The sequence below is a fragment of the Diceros bicornis genome, chromosome 18 (assembly GCF_020826845.1).
Source record: "Diceros bicornis minor isolate mBicDic1 chromosome 18, mDicBic1.mat.cur, whole genome shotgun sequence".
Classification (NCBI taxonomy): Eukaryota; Metazoa; Chordata; class Mammalia; order Perissodactyla; family Rhinocerotidae; genus Diceros; species Diceros bicornis.
Window position 1 is genome coordinate 46586053 of NC_080757.1, and position 19203 is coordinate 46605255.

General features: G+C 38.6%; 1 protein-coding gene across 2 annotated transcripts; it reads right to left on the reverse strand.

Moving 5' to 3' along the window:
- Positions 1-278: 278 nt before the first annotated feature.
- Positions 279-19167, reverse strand: CCDC47 (coiled-coil domain containing 47). Of its 2 annotated transcripts, none has more exons than XM_058561352.1 (13): positions 18950-19167; positions 13118-13386; positions 12221-12328; positions 11540-11714; positions 10015-10136; positions 9722-9787; positions 8434-8535; positions 8114-8224; positions 7271-7356; positions 5854-5912; positions 5434-5543; positions 5051-5218; positions 279-822 (listed from the first exon to the last, which is right to left on the reverse strand). In XM_058561352.1, the coding sequence occupies exons 2-13, from the start codon at positions 13379-13381 to the stop codon at positions 742-744; spliced, it is 1452 nt and encodes a 483-aa protein (XP_058417335.1). In that variant the 5' UTR covers positions 13382-13386; positions 18950-19167; the 3' UTR covers positions 279-741. The 2 variants fall into 2 exon arrangements, with proteins under 2 accessions (XP_058417335.1, XP_058417333.1); XM_058561350.1 differs by lacking the exon at positions 18950-19167 and adding an exon at positions 18333-18742.
- Between the last annotated feature and the right edge of the window lie 36 nt (positions 19168-19203).

A 19203-nucleotide genomic window follows, 5' to 3' on the forward strand; every position in this document is an offset into this window, starting at 1 on the left:
CAAGAAAAACATACAACCACTTAAAATACAGCATTCACATTGTTATTAGCTCGTGGTATCAGGTAGGGAGAAAACTGTGCTCCTCTACTACCTATCCCTAGAATTTCCCATGTACATGTAAGTATTCTAAAGCCTCCAGATATCCTATAATACTGTCATCAGCACCTCCTACCTACAAAACATATACTGAACTATATTATATTTTGAGTCTCTGAAATTTCAATACCACATAGTGTTCTAAATTTTACTTTTTTACAAGTTTAATGTAGACACAGAAGAAAACACCAAGCAATTTTATTGTGCAATTCCAATAGTTATTTGTGGAATCTTGGTTTCGAGTCAGTCTTCATAGCCATTTCAACTGCCTAGTTTAAACAAAAAGCAATAATCTATATATCTATAAATTTCATGATATTTCTTCAAACATCAAAGCACTAAAAGTACTGATGAATCATGTTATAATTTAAAAAATATTTTAAAATTACACAGATTTCATATATCATTCCTTTTATAAAATAATCAAAGTAATTGATTATCTGGAAGAAAATTACTGAAACAGAGTCCTTCCAATGTATCTATAACCTCTGTAAAACTCCAAACCAAAAACAGAACAGATGATGAAATAATTTCTCAGTCGCTGGGAGTGTTTGAACTTTAAGATGAGAAAGGGACTGGTATTTTTTGTTTCCTGTGAATTCAGAGCTTACAGGTGGCATCAGGACTCAGATCTCTGGGATGACTTTACATAGCTTTCACTTTGATTTGCTTCATTTTCATTTGCTTCTTCTCCAGTTTCTTTTGCTCACGCCTCAAGGCAGCTTCCTAGAGAGAAAGGGGGAATCCAAACTAAACTGTAAGCACATGTTAAAAAAAAAAATCAAAACTAGAATACTGCCTATATTTTATTCAAAAACCTAGGCTTGCTCCATATATAACATTCCAGAAAATAGTTACAAAAATCTCTAATATTTATGTTTGTTCATGAAAATTAACTTGAAATGAAGCAAAGGTAACCAAAATCTCATTAGAAAGAAACTAAACACTATATTTAAGCAGGCTTTGTTATTCTGGTCTGATTTTTCCTATACCCAGGAAACACTAGCCCAACTTGCATCATAATATTTATATGTACCTGCCAAAGATTTGAGCTTCAGTTCAGAAAACCTTAAGATCATGTTTGATCAGGTTATTAATTGTAAATCTCTTCTTATTAGCATAGATTTTACACCTGAGCACAATACTTCAATTCGTAATGTTCAATTGGGAATTTTTATCATATTTTTTTAAGGAATTAGGAGGTTATGTACAAGGAGAGAAAGAAGCTTCAAACACACTATATTTTAGGGCCGGCCCCATGGCTTAGCGTTAAGTGCGTGCACTCCACTGCTGGCGGTCCGGGGTTCGGATCCCGGGCGCGCACCGACGCACCGCTTCTCCGGCCATGCTGAGGCCGTGTCCCACATACAGCAACTAGAAGGATGTGCAGCTATGACATACAACTATCTACTGGGGCTTTGGGGGGAAAATAAATAAAAATTATAAAAAAAAACAAAAAAACACTATATTTTAGTAGCAAAAGTCACTGGTTATTATTACATGTACTGAGGGAAGCCTTAGAGGCCAAGTCAAAGTATGACTTCACTTTGATTATTAGTAGTCATATTTTATTAAAGCTTTTTTCAGCTACAATCTCAAACTGAATTTTTTATTTTATTTTATTTATTTATTTTTTCCCCCAAAGCCACAGTAGATAGTTGTACGTCATAGCTGCACATCCTTTTAGTTGCTGTACAAACTGAATTTTTTTTAGGGGTTTGGGGTAAAAATGTTGTGAGAAATAGACTCCTAAACTGGTACAGGATTGAGAAAATAGGGAAGAGGAAAAGCAGAAGCACATAATATATACATAATTCTTGATAGTATAACAACTTATGTTTCAAAGGGTGATTTGTAGATTCGTGGTTTGGGAACTATTATCAAGCACTAGATACCAAAAAACTATCCACCTACACAGCAGTGTAAGCCTGACTGTTTATCCACCCATAGCTGTATAAGTATTGTATAAGTATCTTGAAGAACTGAACCACCATTGTTAACACTGCTTTTATGGGAAAATGCATTCTGAGTTTAGGTTCACAAAGGCAGGAATGAACCCACCTCCTTTGGGAGCTGCTGCCTCCCATGAGGGCTCAATAGCAAGCAAGTAGCAATAGCATATACAGTCAGCCCTCTGTATCCGCGGGTTCTCCATCCACAGATTCAACCAACCACGGATTGAAAAGCCTATGACGGTTGCATCTGTAATGAACATGTACAGGCTTTTTTTTCCTAGTCATTATTCTGTAAACAATACAGTATAATAACTATTTATATAGCATTTACATTGTATTAGGTATTATAAGTAGTATAGAGACGATTTAAAGTGTACAGGAGGATGTGCGTAGGTTATATGCAAATACTTCGCCATTTTATAGTACAAGGGCCTTGAGTATCTGTGGATTTTGATATCTGCGGGGGTCCTGACACCACTCCCCTATGGATACCAAGGGACAAATGTATGTCAAAAGCTATACTCTGGGCCGGCCCCGTGGCTTAGCGGTTGAGTGCGCGCGCTCCGCTGCTGGCGGCCCGGGTTCGGATCCTGGGCACGCACTGAGGCACCGCTTCTCCGGCCATGCTGAGGCAGCGTCCCACATACAGCAACTAGAAGGCTGTGCAACTATGACATACAACTATCTACTGGGGCTTTGGGGGGAAAAAGGGAAAAAAAAAAGGAGGAGGATTGGCAACAGATGTTAGCTCAGGGCCGGTCTTCCTCAGCAAAAAGAGGAAGATTGGCATGGATGTTAGCTCAGGGCTGATCTTTCTCACAAAAAAAAAAAAAAAAAAAGAAAGAAAGACACTTTCTTGAAAGATTGCTATATTTTTAATATGAAAAGTTGCAGAACCCTATTTGTAAGATGATCTACATTAAGAAAAGGATTATGTACACTAAACATATATATAGCTGGGAAACTAAATAAAAAATATAGTGTTAATGGTGGTTACCTTTAGTGATGGGAGTTGTTGGAAGTATTATATTACTTTCATAGGTAGAATTAAAGTTAATTTTAGCTTCTATATATATGTTTCTGTATATTTTTCAACTTAAATATATAAGAAAACAAAACAAAGCTATACTAGTAGTGGCAGGAAGGTCCAGATAATTTGTATTAATGAGCCATTCAAGTCAGAAACTGACTACAGGTTTTTTGTTTGTTTGTTTCCTTTCCCATTTAGTTCACTGGATCCCTTCATAAGGTACAGCAGCCTAGCTACTAGAAAGTGGTGGTTCTAAAAAAAAATATACATGGTTTACACTTACAAGCAGCTTACAGTATAAACCAAGCTATGTTCTGTGCACACCCCCCTCCCCCTTCTTAAACTTATTATAGTTTCAAACCCCAGAAAGTACTGGAGAGGGGCCAGCCCAGTGGCGTAGTGGTTAAGTTCGGTGCACTGTGCTTCAGCAGCCTGGGTTCACGGGTTCAGATCCCGGGTGTGGACCTACATCACTCATAAAGCCACGCTGTGGTGGTGCTCCACATACAAAACAGAGGAAGATTGGCACAGATGTTAGCTTAGGGCCAGTCTTCCTCAGGCAAAAAGAGGAAGATTGGCAATGGAAGAACTGGAGAACTTTTTTAATAGAAAAACTAAAGGCATTATCTACTAATGATTTCATGTAGATTCTCCCAGCATATTCATTAAAAAGCCATTTTTATTTATAAAGACAATTGCATAAACACAGAGCTCTATTTTCAGGGGAAAAATACCCATCAACTAAACCAAACCAAAACCAAATCGAACAAAAAATGATGAGAAAGGATAAGATGGGAGGAGGCCCGTAGTATCCCAGGCACTTCACTCAAAAGCATTAATGACTCTACTGTCAACTCAAGTGCCACACAGCGGCTCACTTTTTCTTGGCAGCATGCCTCCCCACGTCTAAGAATTTTCTTCAATCTTCCAGATTATTCTCATTAAAATTCACATCTCCCAGAATGTTGTTCTCCTTCTCTTTTTTGACCAGCATTTACAATGTTTAAAATTTTAGAGCTGGACTATAGCATCTTATTTCATAGAAACATGAGAACATGCTGATATTTGAAACATATACTACAGCATAAAAAGAGATTCTAGGTATATAAAAAACAGAAAACAAAAATACAAACAAAAAATATTACAATTTTCTAGTTCTATAATCAAATTTAAAATTTTATTTTTGTTGTTAGTGCCATTGAATCGATTCTGACTCCTAGCGATCCTGTGTCCAGCAGAGTAGAACCCTGCTCAGTCTTTTTGTGCCATGCTCTCACTTTCTGGCGCTATATCAGAGAGTGCTCTCCTGCTCTTCATAGGGTTTTCCTGGCCAATTTTTTGGAAGTGAGTGGCCAGGTCCTTCTTTCTAGTCTGTCTTAGCCTGGAAGCTCTGCTGAAACCTGTCCACCATGGGTGACCCTGCTGGTATCTGAAATACCGGTGGCATAGCTTTCAGCATCACAGCAACATGCAGCCACCACAGTATGACAACCAATAGATGGGTGGTGTGGTTCCCTGACAGGGAAATGAACCCGGGCCTCAGCAGTGAGAGTGCCGAATCTTAACCACTAGACCACCAGGGATAAGTTTAAAATTTTATAAAACAAGTTTATTTGGACCATAGGGCACATTGTGCTGGCTTCTATTAAAATTTCTAATTTCTTTCTGCCTCAGTAAGTGTTTGGCTTGAAAGATGACAGTGGAACTTTAAAAATGGGATTGTGCTGGGGGAACAGGATAATTCACATCATTCTCCAGGCTCACAGACTCAATCTAACATGGTTTAACAGGAAGGATTTATTCTTCTTTATAGTGCTATCAACTAACAAAATGTCCCAAAGGCTGAGAAAAAGCTAAACTTTTAGCCTGTGTACATTCTTGCATAGAATTACCTTAACACCCAATATGGCACCAATAGGCACCCTTATAAATCTAGTTTTACCTCAGTGATAAGAAAAGCTTGTCTTACCTCCAGCCTGCGCTGTTTCTCAGGATCTTCCTCATTCATGATTCGCTCCTTCTCTGCTCTTTTCTTCTCCTCACGCCGAGACTGTGCAGCTTCCTGTCTTTGCACGTGCGTCAGCTTCAAGAAGTTCTCTTCTACTCGAGCTCGGTTCTTATCTGCTTTTTGTTTGCCCTTTCCCCAAGAAACAAGGCATTTCATAAGAAATCCTTTTCAATCCAACAGAAGCAAAATTCCATTTAGTATTCTTTCATAAAACTACTCTCATGTAGCACTTTCAAGTCAACTAGCAAAGATACAATCACTGAAATCACTGATAGCTGACCACCCCCATACAGGGAAAACAACAATAAAAGGTGCCAACTTATAATAAAGGCTGCAGGTCTTACTTCTCTGTTGAGTCGGAACTTTTTGGCTTTATCAATAGAATAAATCACCATGTTCATCAGGGGTAGCAAAGCCTCCATATCCTTTGGGTAAGTGTTACCTGAGCCAGGCACTGGAAAACAAAGCCATTTTCCTATTGAGTTAATGGCAGCATTAATACTTTTAGGTCACCCAATTCTCTTTTATTTTTTTGGTATCAATAGACTCCTTTCTCCAAGTTTCTTAGGCAGCTAAAATGCAGCAGAAAAGAGAAATCAAAATACATAAAAAGATCTCTTATTGAAGAAACTCAAAAACCAATAAGCAGGCATAGGGTTAGTTTTAATGTAGTTTTTCATAGCTATCTTTTAGGAAGGAGCAATACTGTCCGTAAGATCATCTCAAAGAAAACAAAGAATCCAGACAAGACACAGAACACTTACCATTAAATGTAAACAATAGTGTCCTCTTAGTGTCAGGTAGCTTTAAAGGCTGACCTTCCCTGTCATAAAAGAAAAAGCTATTTAGAAAGAACATGAGAGATATTTTCCACGCACGTTAAGTCACCCAATTCACTTAGATGAACAGATTCCTGCAAATAATCAGCACAGTATTTGGCTTGGCATCCCCAAGTCAAATACAATCTCAGAGCCCGAAGGAGCTTTACAGGTCATCTGGTCTACTCGTCTATCTGATGGATGCATTCCCAAGTGATCTTTATTCTATACTTGAACACCTCCAGTCATGTCCCCTCCAGGCAGGATATATTCCTTCTCGACTGGGGAACCAGAAATGAGCCTATATTTAAGTATGAGGCCCATATTTTAAATAACATTTCTGCTTATTTTGATGGATTTTTATGTTTTATTTACAACTCCTGTTCTACCTTCCTATAATGGAGCATCTTATTTTTGAGTTGGGCTCAGAATAAACTTGGAAATAATCTACTATAGCATGTATAATTTAGTTCTGACTCACCAAAGATTCTTTTGAAATCTTTGACTATCAACTCCACTCTCCTCCCTGCCCCTGACATAAAAGGCTCCATGAATGCTATAACGTGACACTTTGCCCCAGTATTGTTATTGAGTTGAGTAAGGCAAGGATGACGTAACACTATCTAAGGGCATAAGGACCTGAGTAATTTTGACACACAACTAAAATCTAGATTGGCTTTTAACTATACTCAATTCCACAGCCTATGAGAGAGTAGCCCTTAACCCAAAATTTAAGTCAGAACCAATTCTACTCCAAGGGTAAACTTAAATAGTAAGCTCTCCTGAGAGAGTACGTGAATTCAAACAACAAATTTAAGCCCTGAATGTGTACATTCAAACAATATTACTATAAAGTCAGAAATTCTATGGGCATTGAGGGCGTCTAATAATATACTAGGAAAGAACATAATCACCCAATAACTCAAAGAAGGAAGCCAGAAAAGGCCACGAATTACAACACACACAGATGTGCAATCAATCAAAAACACAAGTCAAACATCAGATTCATACCATAAATTAAAAAAGAAAAAGAAAAAAAAAGAACCTAGACTACAAAGGACAAAGAGATTAGCAACTGCATTTTCTTAGCATTAGCCATTCCATAAGATTCTCATTCACCTCACCAAGTGCGTGGTACATATATGTGGCGACACATGCAAACTGGGGAGGTTTATTTGTCTCCCACTGGTTTTCAATTACCTTCACGATGTGTGCAGTGATGTGATGCAAAGGAAAACTTAGATGCCTGTCACCAACTTCCCTCACTTATTTGGTAAGGGAAATTGCAGAAGCACCTTGCAAGTATTTCAACACAGAAAGCTAGTGAGAAAAATTAATTTCAGTATTTTTATCTCATACGTACTCTTGCATAATTTTTGGACCAGAGAACTGGTCTGAGAAATGAATGGATTCAATCTTGTCAGCATAGTGTGTAAGAAAGTGAACCATCTGAAATAAAGAAAAGAAAATTTTTTTAAAGTAGGGTTTGATGCATTTCCCTTTTTACATAAGATATTCAGCAGATTCTTCAATCCTCCTTACTTCTGCACAATATCATTAAGGTTAAAGCTTTAAAAAATTAAATTTAACTGAGATAAGGAATCTCTCTACAATGAAACTAGTACCTTTCTTCGGTTACACCAATGATTACATTTCTTCTTATTGAACAGCTGAAAATATGTCTCAAAATAATGTTCTAAACAAGAATGAAAGCATGAAGATAAAATCTATAATAATTTCAGGGGATTCTTCATAAACACACCACTTTGAACTTACATTTAGAACTGTCTTTGAGCTATCCTATATTTTTATGATACTAAGATGTGCTATTACCATTATACAACCAATAGAAAAAAATGGCTCTCCCAAATATCCCTCTTCTATACTAACTGATGCTAAACAACAAAAAAAAAAGGACTAAATGACATGGTGATAAGAATTAAAATTGTAGTGCTTTTCCAAAAAACCTGGAAGCCATTAGCAATCCCAGGAACAATTTTCTCCTGATTTAGAGAGAACTTCTTGACTAATCAAATTGTCTTTTTGACAAGTTAATCTATTACTTAAAGAGGTATTTTAATGTTTGTGTGGGAAAGGAATATGTAACTATTGCATTGTCATAAAATGAAGAACTTGTACAGTGTGACTTTAGAGAGTGCCCTGTATATGCCAAGATCTGCAAATGTACGTCTTCCATTGCATTTACCTTTGTATCCATCATTCCCTCTGTGACTTCTCCCATCTCTGACAGGATGGCCAAGGAGTCTGGAAGTCCGTACTTTGCTCCAGACTTAGGTTTGTCACTACAAAACTCACTCTGGAGGAAGAAGTAATTGAGAGAAAACATGACATTGTTATGCACGAACACTTCTTTTTCCTCAAGAGAATATGTACTGACCTACTGCAAAGTGGTGCTTAACAACATTCAAGTGATATAATTAATTATCCTATGTTCTAAAGTTGAATGTATATGTAATAAAGAGGCATAGTTTCTGCATTTATTTGAGTTGGAACAACCTGACATACCAGATCCTGCATCTCTTTCTGCAGTCGCACCAAGGCTTTCCGAGTGCCAACAGCAAACACATAGGTGTCCATGTCTTCATCATTCATGGTCACTTTTATTTGCTTTAAAAAAAAAAAAAAAAAAAACTCACCTGCTAGCTTCTGTGATAAGCAGATTTCTACGATGGCCCCCAAGATTCCTGCCCCCTGGTGTATACATCCTCCCCTCGAATGTAAGTGGGACTTGTGAATATGATGGGATATCACTCCCATGATTATGTTGTATAATATGGCAGAAGGTCCATGATCAGTTGACTTCGAGTTCATCAAAATGGACATTAGTCTGGATGGACTGACCTAATCAAGTGAGTCCTCAAAAGCGAGTGGGACCTACTTGAAGAAAAGAGTGTGAAAGTCTAGTATGTTTATCATGGCCCTGTTTATCATATTAACTGTATCTTATTAACTTATTGTAACTGTATCATATTAGCTGTATCTTAAAATGCTTGCATCAAAAATTATCAGTATGTGGAAGAAGGGAAATGTTAACGTAGGGAAATATAGCAAAGGCTTGGCAACACAGCAGCTGTATAAGAAAAGGTTTTCTATTCTTCCATCATTGAGGAGAAAGTACACAAAGCAACGCCTTAGACAGCACCCAGAAAAAAGGGCTAAGAAATATAAAGAATCATGTGTTTGTTGAGGCTGTCTTTGCAGGGGGGGAAAAAAAGAGATAAAAGGATGGCTGGCTCAGAGGAAAAGAGAAGATTAAGTCTACCTCAGGAAAGAATTGAAAATAATTAAAACAACACTCTAAAGATTAATTTTTACAAAAGGATGGCTGAAGACATAGCAAAATTTCCTCCTTTCTACCTAATAAGATGGTATTTGGTAGGAGAAAGGATGACAGGATTCATAAGTGACGAGCTCTAAAATTTAGTAGATTAAATTCAGTGGTCATATCAGAAAAATTAAAATAAACAAAAGCACATACAAGGAACAGAGTTACACATGAGGGCAAACTGTCTGTGACAACTGTTTTTCCACCCATCGTCCAGGCTGATTCAGCCAATCCACCTGGTGATAGAGTATTATCTGCTTTCCTACAAAAAGCACATCTCCCCCCCACCCCATCCCTCCACAGTTGCACACTGTGTGGAAGATCTATCCAAATAAAAAAGGGCCCATTTTTTGGCAAGGAACGCGAGTTGCCAGAAACACCAAACAGAATCCAGGCAAGAAATGGAATAAGCTCTAAGAAGTTAAAAATTCAATGTGTATAGAGAAAACCAGCAGGAAGAATACGTACCACTTGATCACACACTGGCCTCATCATCCGGGCTAGGACATTCAGTAAGTCTTGTCTCTTAAGGAACTGGAAAAACAAGAGAACAGTTGCAACTTCTACTTATGATAAAGAACAGACCTTGGAGAGGAATCAAATGCTTCATCAAATACACTCCACATTTGCCAGTCAGCAGAAAGATGATTTTTAGACTTCATTTCAAGTCAAACATGAAAGGATGAGACACTAAACTTAGAGGATTTGGAATCAGGCTGGAAAAAATGAAAGGAAGATATACATTATACCATTATACTTACCCTCAGCTGGATAAGCATTCCCTCACAACACACTCGACCAGAACACCACAGGTTGTAGATATGCTCATTCTCCTGGTTTAGCTTTCCTGTACTTGTGGCTTCTTTGTTAGTTCCATCATCCCCTAGGGGTAAAACCACTTAATGTGATTCACTGAAAATGTTGGGGCCTAATCACCACACCCTCCTTCACCTTGATCCCAAAATGATCATAGCTTTAGGGTAGCAACACTTCGCTATCATAGAGAACTCTCCTTTGGACATAGATTACAATAGATAGGAATTGTTACTTTTACTTTTAAAACTCTTTATTGTCTCCATAAAAAAATTATGACTCTAGCATTACTTTTATGTCCTTGTTAGTTAATGACAATCAGCCTGGAGTATAAATTTCTCAAGAGTAGATACAAAATGGAGGAAAGTCAGTTTAAATGTCTCTGCCAAAAGTTAAAAAACCTATGCAGTGAATAAAATATATCAATACAATCAATTCAACACTCCCTCGCTGTGTCTCCTCTGAGTTAACTTTAACTAAGTTTGCTTTTCCAGCAGCAAAACGATAACAGTGGTATTAAGAGTTGTATTTTATATTTAGAAAAAGCTCAAATTCCAATCATTTCCTCTCTTCATTTAATCATTAAGTGTATAAAAGAAATTATTCAACCTCAGAAGGTAAAGCAGATTGATACACCAAATGAAAACACGAGGGGGAGTGGAAGGCATTAAAGTCTACTTATTTTTTTCCCTAATTTCTGGGTCAAAAAGTACTCTGAAATACCATGGTGCAGCAGAAAGAGCATGGACTTTGGAAACAATAGTCTAGGTTCTAATATCATGGTTGCAACTTAATAGCTTAGGCAAGCTTTAACATTCTGGAAGTCAGTTCCCTCCTTAGGAAAATAGAAACTATATCCAACTGACAGTGTTGTTACAAAGATTAAATAAGAAACAATGTATGCAAAGCACCTAGCACACATATAAATAGTCTGCTAAAGAGCAGAGTAGATGGACACTTGCTTACTATTAAAGGGAAACAAAGTGTTACAAGCCAAACAGAGGTGAAGGTAGTAAGTCCACCTTACTCCCTACACTACACAACTACAGGGGTTCCTCTAAGGTACTTCAATGTATACCTCTTCAGTGGATCAAAACTAAAGCGCCCAGAACCTGAGGGAATTTTGAGAGATTTCTAATCTCTAAAGGGTGAATTGAAAGCATTTATCAAGCTACCTAAAATGTCAAAATTCCTTGCTTTCCGCCAGGCTTTTATCAACTTGTTTTGATAACATGATTATATCACTCTAATCAGATGTTTAGCAACTATTGATTAATGAAAGATAAGGAAATTATTTCATAAATGCAATTTATTCAGTATATAAAACCTAACAAAAATGGGATCCTTGAGAGAAAATAAAGCATCCTCTCCAAGAGTCCATGAAAGCAGTCAGATGCTTACACTGAGGGGCATAAACAGTTCTTACCAGATGGTTTTCAAGCAGACAGCTGGACTTGTATTAGCCTAACTTACCTACTAAAGTAAAGTTGCTCTCCAAAAGCTCTCTATGAGTGTTAAACCAGGCCTGAGCAAGGCGACTGTTTTTATTCTTTCCAATAATATAATTCATGATGTAGGCAAGCAGACCAGTCACCATCAAAATTTCTAGATAGTAACTCTCCCAACTGTTCTGGAGGTGTGCAGGAACCTAGAGAAGAATAATCATTCCATTTAATGTTAGCTGAGGCTGAAGGACGGAGTCTAACTCATGGGATGAAGAAGAATGAGAAAACCCATGAACAGAGGTATTCTAGATTACTGTCACTGAATATGGTTATACTTCTGAAAAATATGCCCATTTTGGGTTTCTAGGTTAGCTTTGTGAAAGATTCTTTAAGGAAACGTGAGGATAATCAAATGGGATGAAAAGCTGGAAAGCCTTTCATATTCAACTTGATTCTGCACCCCACCCCAAAACAAATTTAATGTCTATCCTCTTCATCATTTCTTGACAAATAAAACTAGGAGGCCCAGAATAAAAAATAGGGGTTACTTCTCTAGGTGTGTGGCATTTTAATAGAATTGATGTCAAACTCTTTCAAAGCTCCCACTATTACATCGACACTAGCTATATGTCACCAATTATATTTCTGGGATTAATGAAAGCAAGATATTTTGTTTGTTAGTTTGGAATTCAGAATCCTGAATACCTACATCAACAATTGTTATTGGGTCTTTATTTTTGCTAGAAGAAGTATCTGGTTTGTCTTCATAACCTTCAAATTCTTCATCATCATATGGCTCACTCTCGGTATCTCCCTCCTACAAAAATGAGGCACAATCTGTTTTCCCCTCCAAATGTTACCAGCAATTGTATCTCATTTTTGCAAGCAACACTTGGAGAGGAAAACAGAACAGGTAAGCAGTTGAACACAGAACACAGAGATGCTACACGTTTTTTAATGATGACTCTCCATGCTTTTGAACCCTGAGTTCTAAATGATGCAATTCCAGGGCAGCCCCGTGGCTTAGCGGTTAAGTGCGTGTGCTCCGCTACTGGTGGCCCGGGTTCGGATCCTGGGCACGCACCGTCGCACCGCTTCTCTGGCCATGCTGAGGCCGCGTCCCACATACAGCAACTAGAAGGATGTGCAACTATGACATACAACTATCTACTGGGGCTTTGGGGGGAAAAAAAAAGGAGGAGGATTGGCAATAGATGTTAGCTCAGAGCCGGTCTTCCTCAGCAAAAAGAGGAGGATTAGCATGGATGTTAGCTCAGGGCTGATCTTCCTCACCAAAAAAAAAAAAAAAAAAAAAAAAAGATATAATTCCCACTTACACACAGTATCTATTCTCCATCCCTTCCCCCAGACAGGCTCTCCATAGAGGAGAAAAATACAATTTATTCTTAGATCAATGTAAAAGGTGGCAACATACCGCAAAACATTTAGAAGAGCTCCACCTACTGAATAAAAATGAAGATACCAGAGAGTAAAGTAAAGGTTCTACTTAGACCTGAGTCTTACCTTTAATATCTGGGAAAAGTGCTAGTTAAGAACTTTTCCCATCCTTCCAATTTCCCAAGAAATCAATAAAAAAAAACCTCACCTGGGTATCTGCATCTTCAAAATCTCCTTCTTGGTTTTCATCCTGCCCTTCTAACTCCACAGTGGTCTCGTCTTCATCATCTTCAGTGGTTATCACCCGTTGAGGAGATTCAGTAACAGAATCTTCTGTGACATCCTCAAATTCAGCAAAGTCATTATCATCATACTCTACTATGTCTTCCTCATCCTCAAAATCATCAAACTTGGCTTCAGAGACACTCCCAAACACCAGAAGGACAACACAGAAAGCGTGGAAGGCTTTCATCGCACCTTAAAAATGAGTTTAAAAAAACCTAAATGGACTGCCATTCTACATATACCGATCAAAATTTGTAAATAGTTAAAAAATATATCTACGACTCTCTCCTGCTTTTCTCTTATTTAACACTATTCATTTCAGATAGCAATATATAAAGAACAGTGAGGTGAGGGTCAAGAGGCTGGGTTCTAGTCTGGACTCTGTCTCTAGTTATCTGTAAAACCTTGGACAAGTCATTTAATTTCTTTAGGTTGGTTTCCATTTACACTGTGTATTCAGTAAGAATTTCTTGAGAGTCTATAAAAAGCTTTACATAGGAACTGGGAAGAGGTATAATAAAATAAGAATGAGATGCAACTATTTATCTGTTAGTGGTAACAAAAATAATACATGTATAGAAAAGCCATTCATCCTTAGATCAACTTTATGTGTGAATATGTGAACATCATCATCATCATAAAATCAAACATTTAAGACACGAAGTGCTAGGCCCTGTCCTAAAGGCTTTACAAAAAGCAACTAATTTAACCCTCATAACAACCCTTTGAGGAAAGTAGCATTATTAACATCCCCATTTCACAGATAAGGAAAATGAAGCACAGAGATGCTAATAAGTAATACAACTACCAAGGGACACAGAGCTGTGATTTGATCCTCATTTTGCCTCCAGAATCTCTGCTATGAACTACTTCTCAGGCTGCTTCTCAAATGTAAGCTGGTGGCTGTGATTTTTTATTACTTACTTAAAGTAGTAATTTTTTGCTAACAAAATTGTTCCTAGTGTGTACGATGGAATTAAATACATCAGCATTTCATAGCTTTCTGAAAAGAGCACTAGGTATTCCACCACCTAAACAAGTTTTTCAACCAACAAATATAGTGAAATCTGATCTGTGACAAAAATGTGCCAAACGATACGAAAACATGGAGGACAATGAAATCTTCTTACCAAACACGTAAGGCTTTACAAAAAAAGGGAGAACATTTGAGCAAGAGTTTGAAGAGTAGTTCGATTTCAACCATCAAATCTATTTAGGCTGTATTTCTAGTCCTCCCTTTCATCTAAACACCAGTCCTGTATCATCAATTGTCTAACAGACATGCCCATTTTGATGCCCTACAAACTTTTTCTGTACAGGGTCACATAGTAAATATTTCAGGCTTTGTGGGCCACATACTGGTCTCTGTTGCATATTCTTCATTTTAAAAACAACTCTTTAAAAATGTAAAAACCATTCTTAGTTCACAGGTTGTATAAAAACAGTCCACTTCTCAGGCTGTAGTCTGCTGAACTCTGCCCTCTGATCATCTCACAATCAACAGGTACCTGAATTTCTCTATTAGTATCAATCCTATTTTCTAGTCTTACTTGTTGAAAAGAGCAAGATATCTAACTTCTCATTTTCTTTTCCCTTTGAAATCTAATTAGCCATCAAATCCTAGTGTTTCCTTCTTTGATTCCCAAAGCCATCTCGATAATCCAAGTTATCGCCACCTGCTGAAGAACCACAGTATTATCTTAAATGGTCTCCCCTGTCTCAACTCTCTCCCTACTTCTCCTCCCTAAAAACCACCATCATCTTCCTAATGTACTTTTGTTACATTAGGATTCAATAACCATCAAAGATTGACCAATTCCTGCAGAATAATATAAAAACTTCTCTGGCTTTCACTGCTTTTCATAAAGTGATCTTGCCATATCTAATCAAATGCACCTTCACTGAGCACATCACCACGTCAGGTACTACACCAAAAGAAGTAAAACACAATTTCCGAATAATCATAAATTTACACAAGAATTTAGCTTCAAGGATATGTGTTACAGTATTACTTATGATAGTAAAATAATCTGAAACTGTTTGGTTAAACTATGGGGTACATATCAAAAACAAATTTACTTTTTGTCCATTAAAAATTGTTAAAAATAGGGCCGGCCCCGTGGCTTAGCGGTCAACTATCTACTGGGGCTTTGGGGGGAACATAAATGAATAAATTAATTAAAATCTTAAAAAAAAAATTTGTTAAAAATGAAGTTATTAGAACCCATGTTGTTTTAGAAGCAAATACACAAAAACAAAAGGTTTAGAAGGACATATATCTACATATAAGTAGTAATTATTTTGTATGGTAGGATTATGGGCATTTTTATTTATATTTTTCTAATCTTCCTTTGATGTGATTTTGTAATAAAAAGAAAAAGTTCTTTAAAAAATAAAATAAAAGCATTGTTCCTATACTCAAGAAAGGCACTGGAGACTGAGGAATAGTTATAGCATAGAGGCCTAAAACAGCATATTTTAGGAGTTTGGTATGATGGAGCACTGGGTTTGTAGACCAAGTGAGGGAAATGAGGCTAGAAAAGCCAGCAGGGGGCAGATCATGAAGATCCTTACTTAAATACTACACTAAGAAGTTCGGATAATTAGAATCAACTAAACAATTTAAGTAGGAGAGTGACACTATCAGATTTGCAATTTAAACCTGACAGCTCGGGCCGGCTCCGTGGCTTAGCGGTTAAGTGCGTGCACTCCGCTGCTGGCGGCCGGGTTCGGATCCTGGGCGCGCACTGATGCACCGCTTCTCCGGCCATGCTGAGGCCGCGTCCCACATACAGCAACTAGAAGGATGTGCAGCTATGACATACAACTATCTACTGGGGCTTTGGGGGGAAAAATAAATAAATAAATAAATAAATAAAATTAAACCTGACAGCTCATACAGAGTGAATAATTGGAGAAAGGCATCTGAGGCACGGAAAATAGGAAGTGGCTGAGATAGTTAGCCAAGAGATAAAACAGGATTGAACTGGCAGTGGTACTGGGAATGAACAGGAAAACAGCTTTGACAGATATTTAAGAATTACACTTGTTAGCATAAAGTCATTGGACATAGGGAATGTAAGAAAGGAAGATCTGGGGTGATTCCAAGTTTTGGCTTGATAAACAGCTGGACAAAGTCATCTTTGAGATAAAGAACAACAAAGGAGGAAAAAATTGGGGAGGAAAGGAAATAAATTAAATTTAGTACCTGTTGAAAAATTGTGGAGTGAAAACAAACACTCCAACAATTTGGAGTGTTTTCAAGCAGTATGTTAGACGATTAACATATCTCTTAATTTTCACAATATCCCCAAAAGGTATTATAACCTATTTTTACAGAGGAAGAAAAGGAAGTAGTTAGAAATGTTAAGTTTGGAGTTCAGGATACAAGCCTCAGCTGGAAATAGAGAAGGCATGGGAATGGATGAGATCCCCAGAGAGTATTAAGAGATAGGTTTAAAAAAAAAAAAAAGCACCAAAAAGTCTTGAAACAAATCACAACACCTAAGAGTTGGGCATAATAGAAAGAACTGGAATGGGAAACTAAGAAGGAATGGTTAGAGAAAAAGAAGAGACTCTGGCCAAAGTGGTATCATAAAAGTCAAAGGAAAAGCATATTTCTAAGAAGGAAACAGAGCTCAGTTTCAATTACCGCAGAAAGTTCAAGTGAGCTATGGACCAAAAATTTCCAAATGTTAACAAGGAAATCATTATTGGCAACTGCAAGGAAGTGGTGAAGATAGAAGACAGAATGCAGGGAGTTGAGTACTCATGGAGGTGAGTGGGTGGCAAAAAGGAGTATGTACTGCTCTTTCAAGGTGCTCTGGGAGAGTGAATATTCTCTATCTCATATTTACGACACCGTAAATTCTTAAAGGAATCAGTTCAATATCAAAGGTTATTGCCCAATACTTGCACCCCACAATTACTCAAATATTCTTAGAATTGGACAAAGTTCATAAATTTTGAAAGGTGCAAATGACTTGAGAAATGCTATAAAGGATAGGCCAATAGTATATCCTTTCCAGTATTTGATCTTTTTTTTGTGTGTGTGTGAGGAAGATCAGCCATCAGCTAATAACATCCATGCTAATCCTCCTCTTTTTGCTGAGGAAGACCGGCTCTGAGCTAACATCTATTGTCAACCCTCCTCCTTTTTTTTTTCCCCCCAAAGCCCCAGTAGATAGTTGTATGTCATAGTTGCACATCCTTCTAGTTGCTGTATGTGGGACGCGGCCTCAGCATGGCGGGAGAAGCGGTGCGTTGGTGCGCGCCCGGGATCCGAACCCAGGCCGGCAGTAGCGGAGCGCGAGCACTTAACCGGTAAGCCACGGGGCTGGCCCCCAATATTTGATCTTTGAGGTTAGCACCAGGCGACATTTTATGGGAAAACACAGCTTCTTCTCAACACCAACCTCAAAGAGGTGTTCAAACATCCCTAGCTTCCTTTAATAATCTTTTATTATAGTCAAAAGTGGAAGAAATATGAAAAAGCACGTACTTGAGTGGAGTTAGATTTGGTTTAAAACATCAGCTCTACCATTTGCTAGCCATATGACCTTTGGTTAATCACTTAATATACCCTATTCCCCACATATGAAAAAGGGGTACTTATTCACTACTTGCCCTATAGGGCTGTAGCGAGTATTACAGGAGATACGTCCCTGGCACACAGAAGGCACTCCATAAATGAGTTCCCATTACTTCCTTCCCCTGTGCCTTGTGAACACCCTCTAAGATTTAAAAATCTTCATTTTTAGTGTTTGCTTTTTCAGATCTCAGTTATAAACTTTTTCAAATAGAAGCAAATAAAGGTTAACAGTGGCACAGCCAACTTGATTAACTGCCTGCCAAAAGGTCTGATCATTTCAAATTGAATTTCCACTTAGACTGTTCACACCACAGAAGCATTTCTAAGATAACTCAGCACTGTAACAGGGCTCCTTCAAGATTATTTAGATTAAAATTATCCAAGCCATTTGCACCTTGGCCTTCCCTATTAGAAGTCTCTCTGCTGCACCTGTCACCTCATTTCTCAAATGCACAACTCCCTGCCAGGCCACCCAGTCCTGAGACTCCTGGGGCAGGGAACACACAAGCACTAACAAGTCTGGTTTGATTATCTTCTGCTAGCTCACCTGGCAGTCTCTCAGCGACTGGGTCTGGACTTAAAAATGAACGAGGAATAAGTGGGGGAATCATTCCTGGTTGCCATTTTAGATTAGGACTTTCTGACAATGGCTAGACTATGAGAATTCTGGAAATCATGTAGACATTCCCCTGTCTCCTTACACACGTTGGATAAAAACACTTCTTAGGTTAGAAACCTTCAGAGAAGACTGGCCACAGAGGTTGTTGCTTCTGTTAAACCACTCGAGTCTAGTTCTTCCCCACCATTGAGAATCAATTCAGCCTAATGTCTATACTCCGTTCTTCCTGCTGCACACTATAAGCTTCCTCTAACTTTGCCCTTCTGATTGGCATTTGCTCACAGCTCTTTGCGGAATTTCCCAAAAACCGTTAAAATCACCCCAACCCCGAAGACCAACAGAAAATGGGCCTTCGGGTGAACAAAGTTTGTTTTTAAGAAAGTCGGGAGATGTGAGAAGGCGCGGGGACCGCTGCATGTCACCACAGGCCGGACTTAGGGGGTTGAGTGGGAAACGAGACCGGGCTAGGCCACGCAACTCAGAGTCACCGCTCGGCCTGGCCCGGCTCGGCCCCACCGACTTACGCGTCACGGCCCGCTTCCTACCTGTGCTGGCGGCTAGAACCCTGCCCAGCGCTCCCGCAGCTGCCACCTCTACCTCGCCTGCCTCTCGGCCCGGCGGCCGCCTGCGCAGCCACCGCGGTTTTACCAACCCCGTTGCCTCTAGGACACAGACGGACCAGATAGCTCAGTCACGCCTAGCCACTCTTCACGTAGCCTGCGCCATCCGTTACGTAGAATGCGTGCGGTCCGTCTCCCCACCCCCCACCCCCGCAGCGTGCGGCGTGGGGGGCGGGACG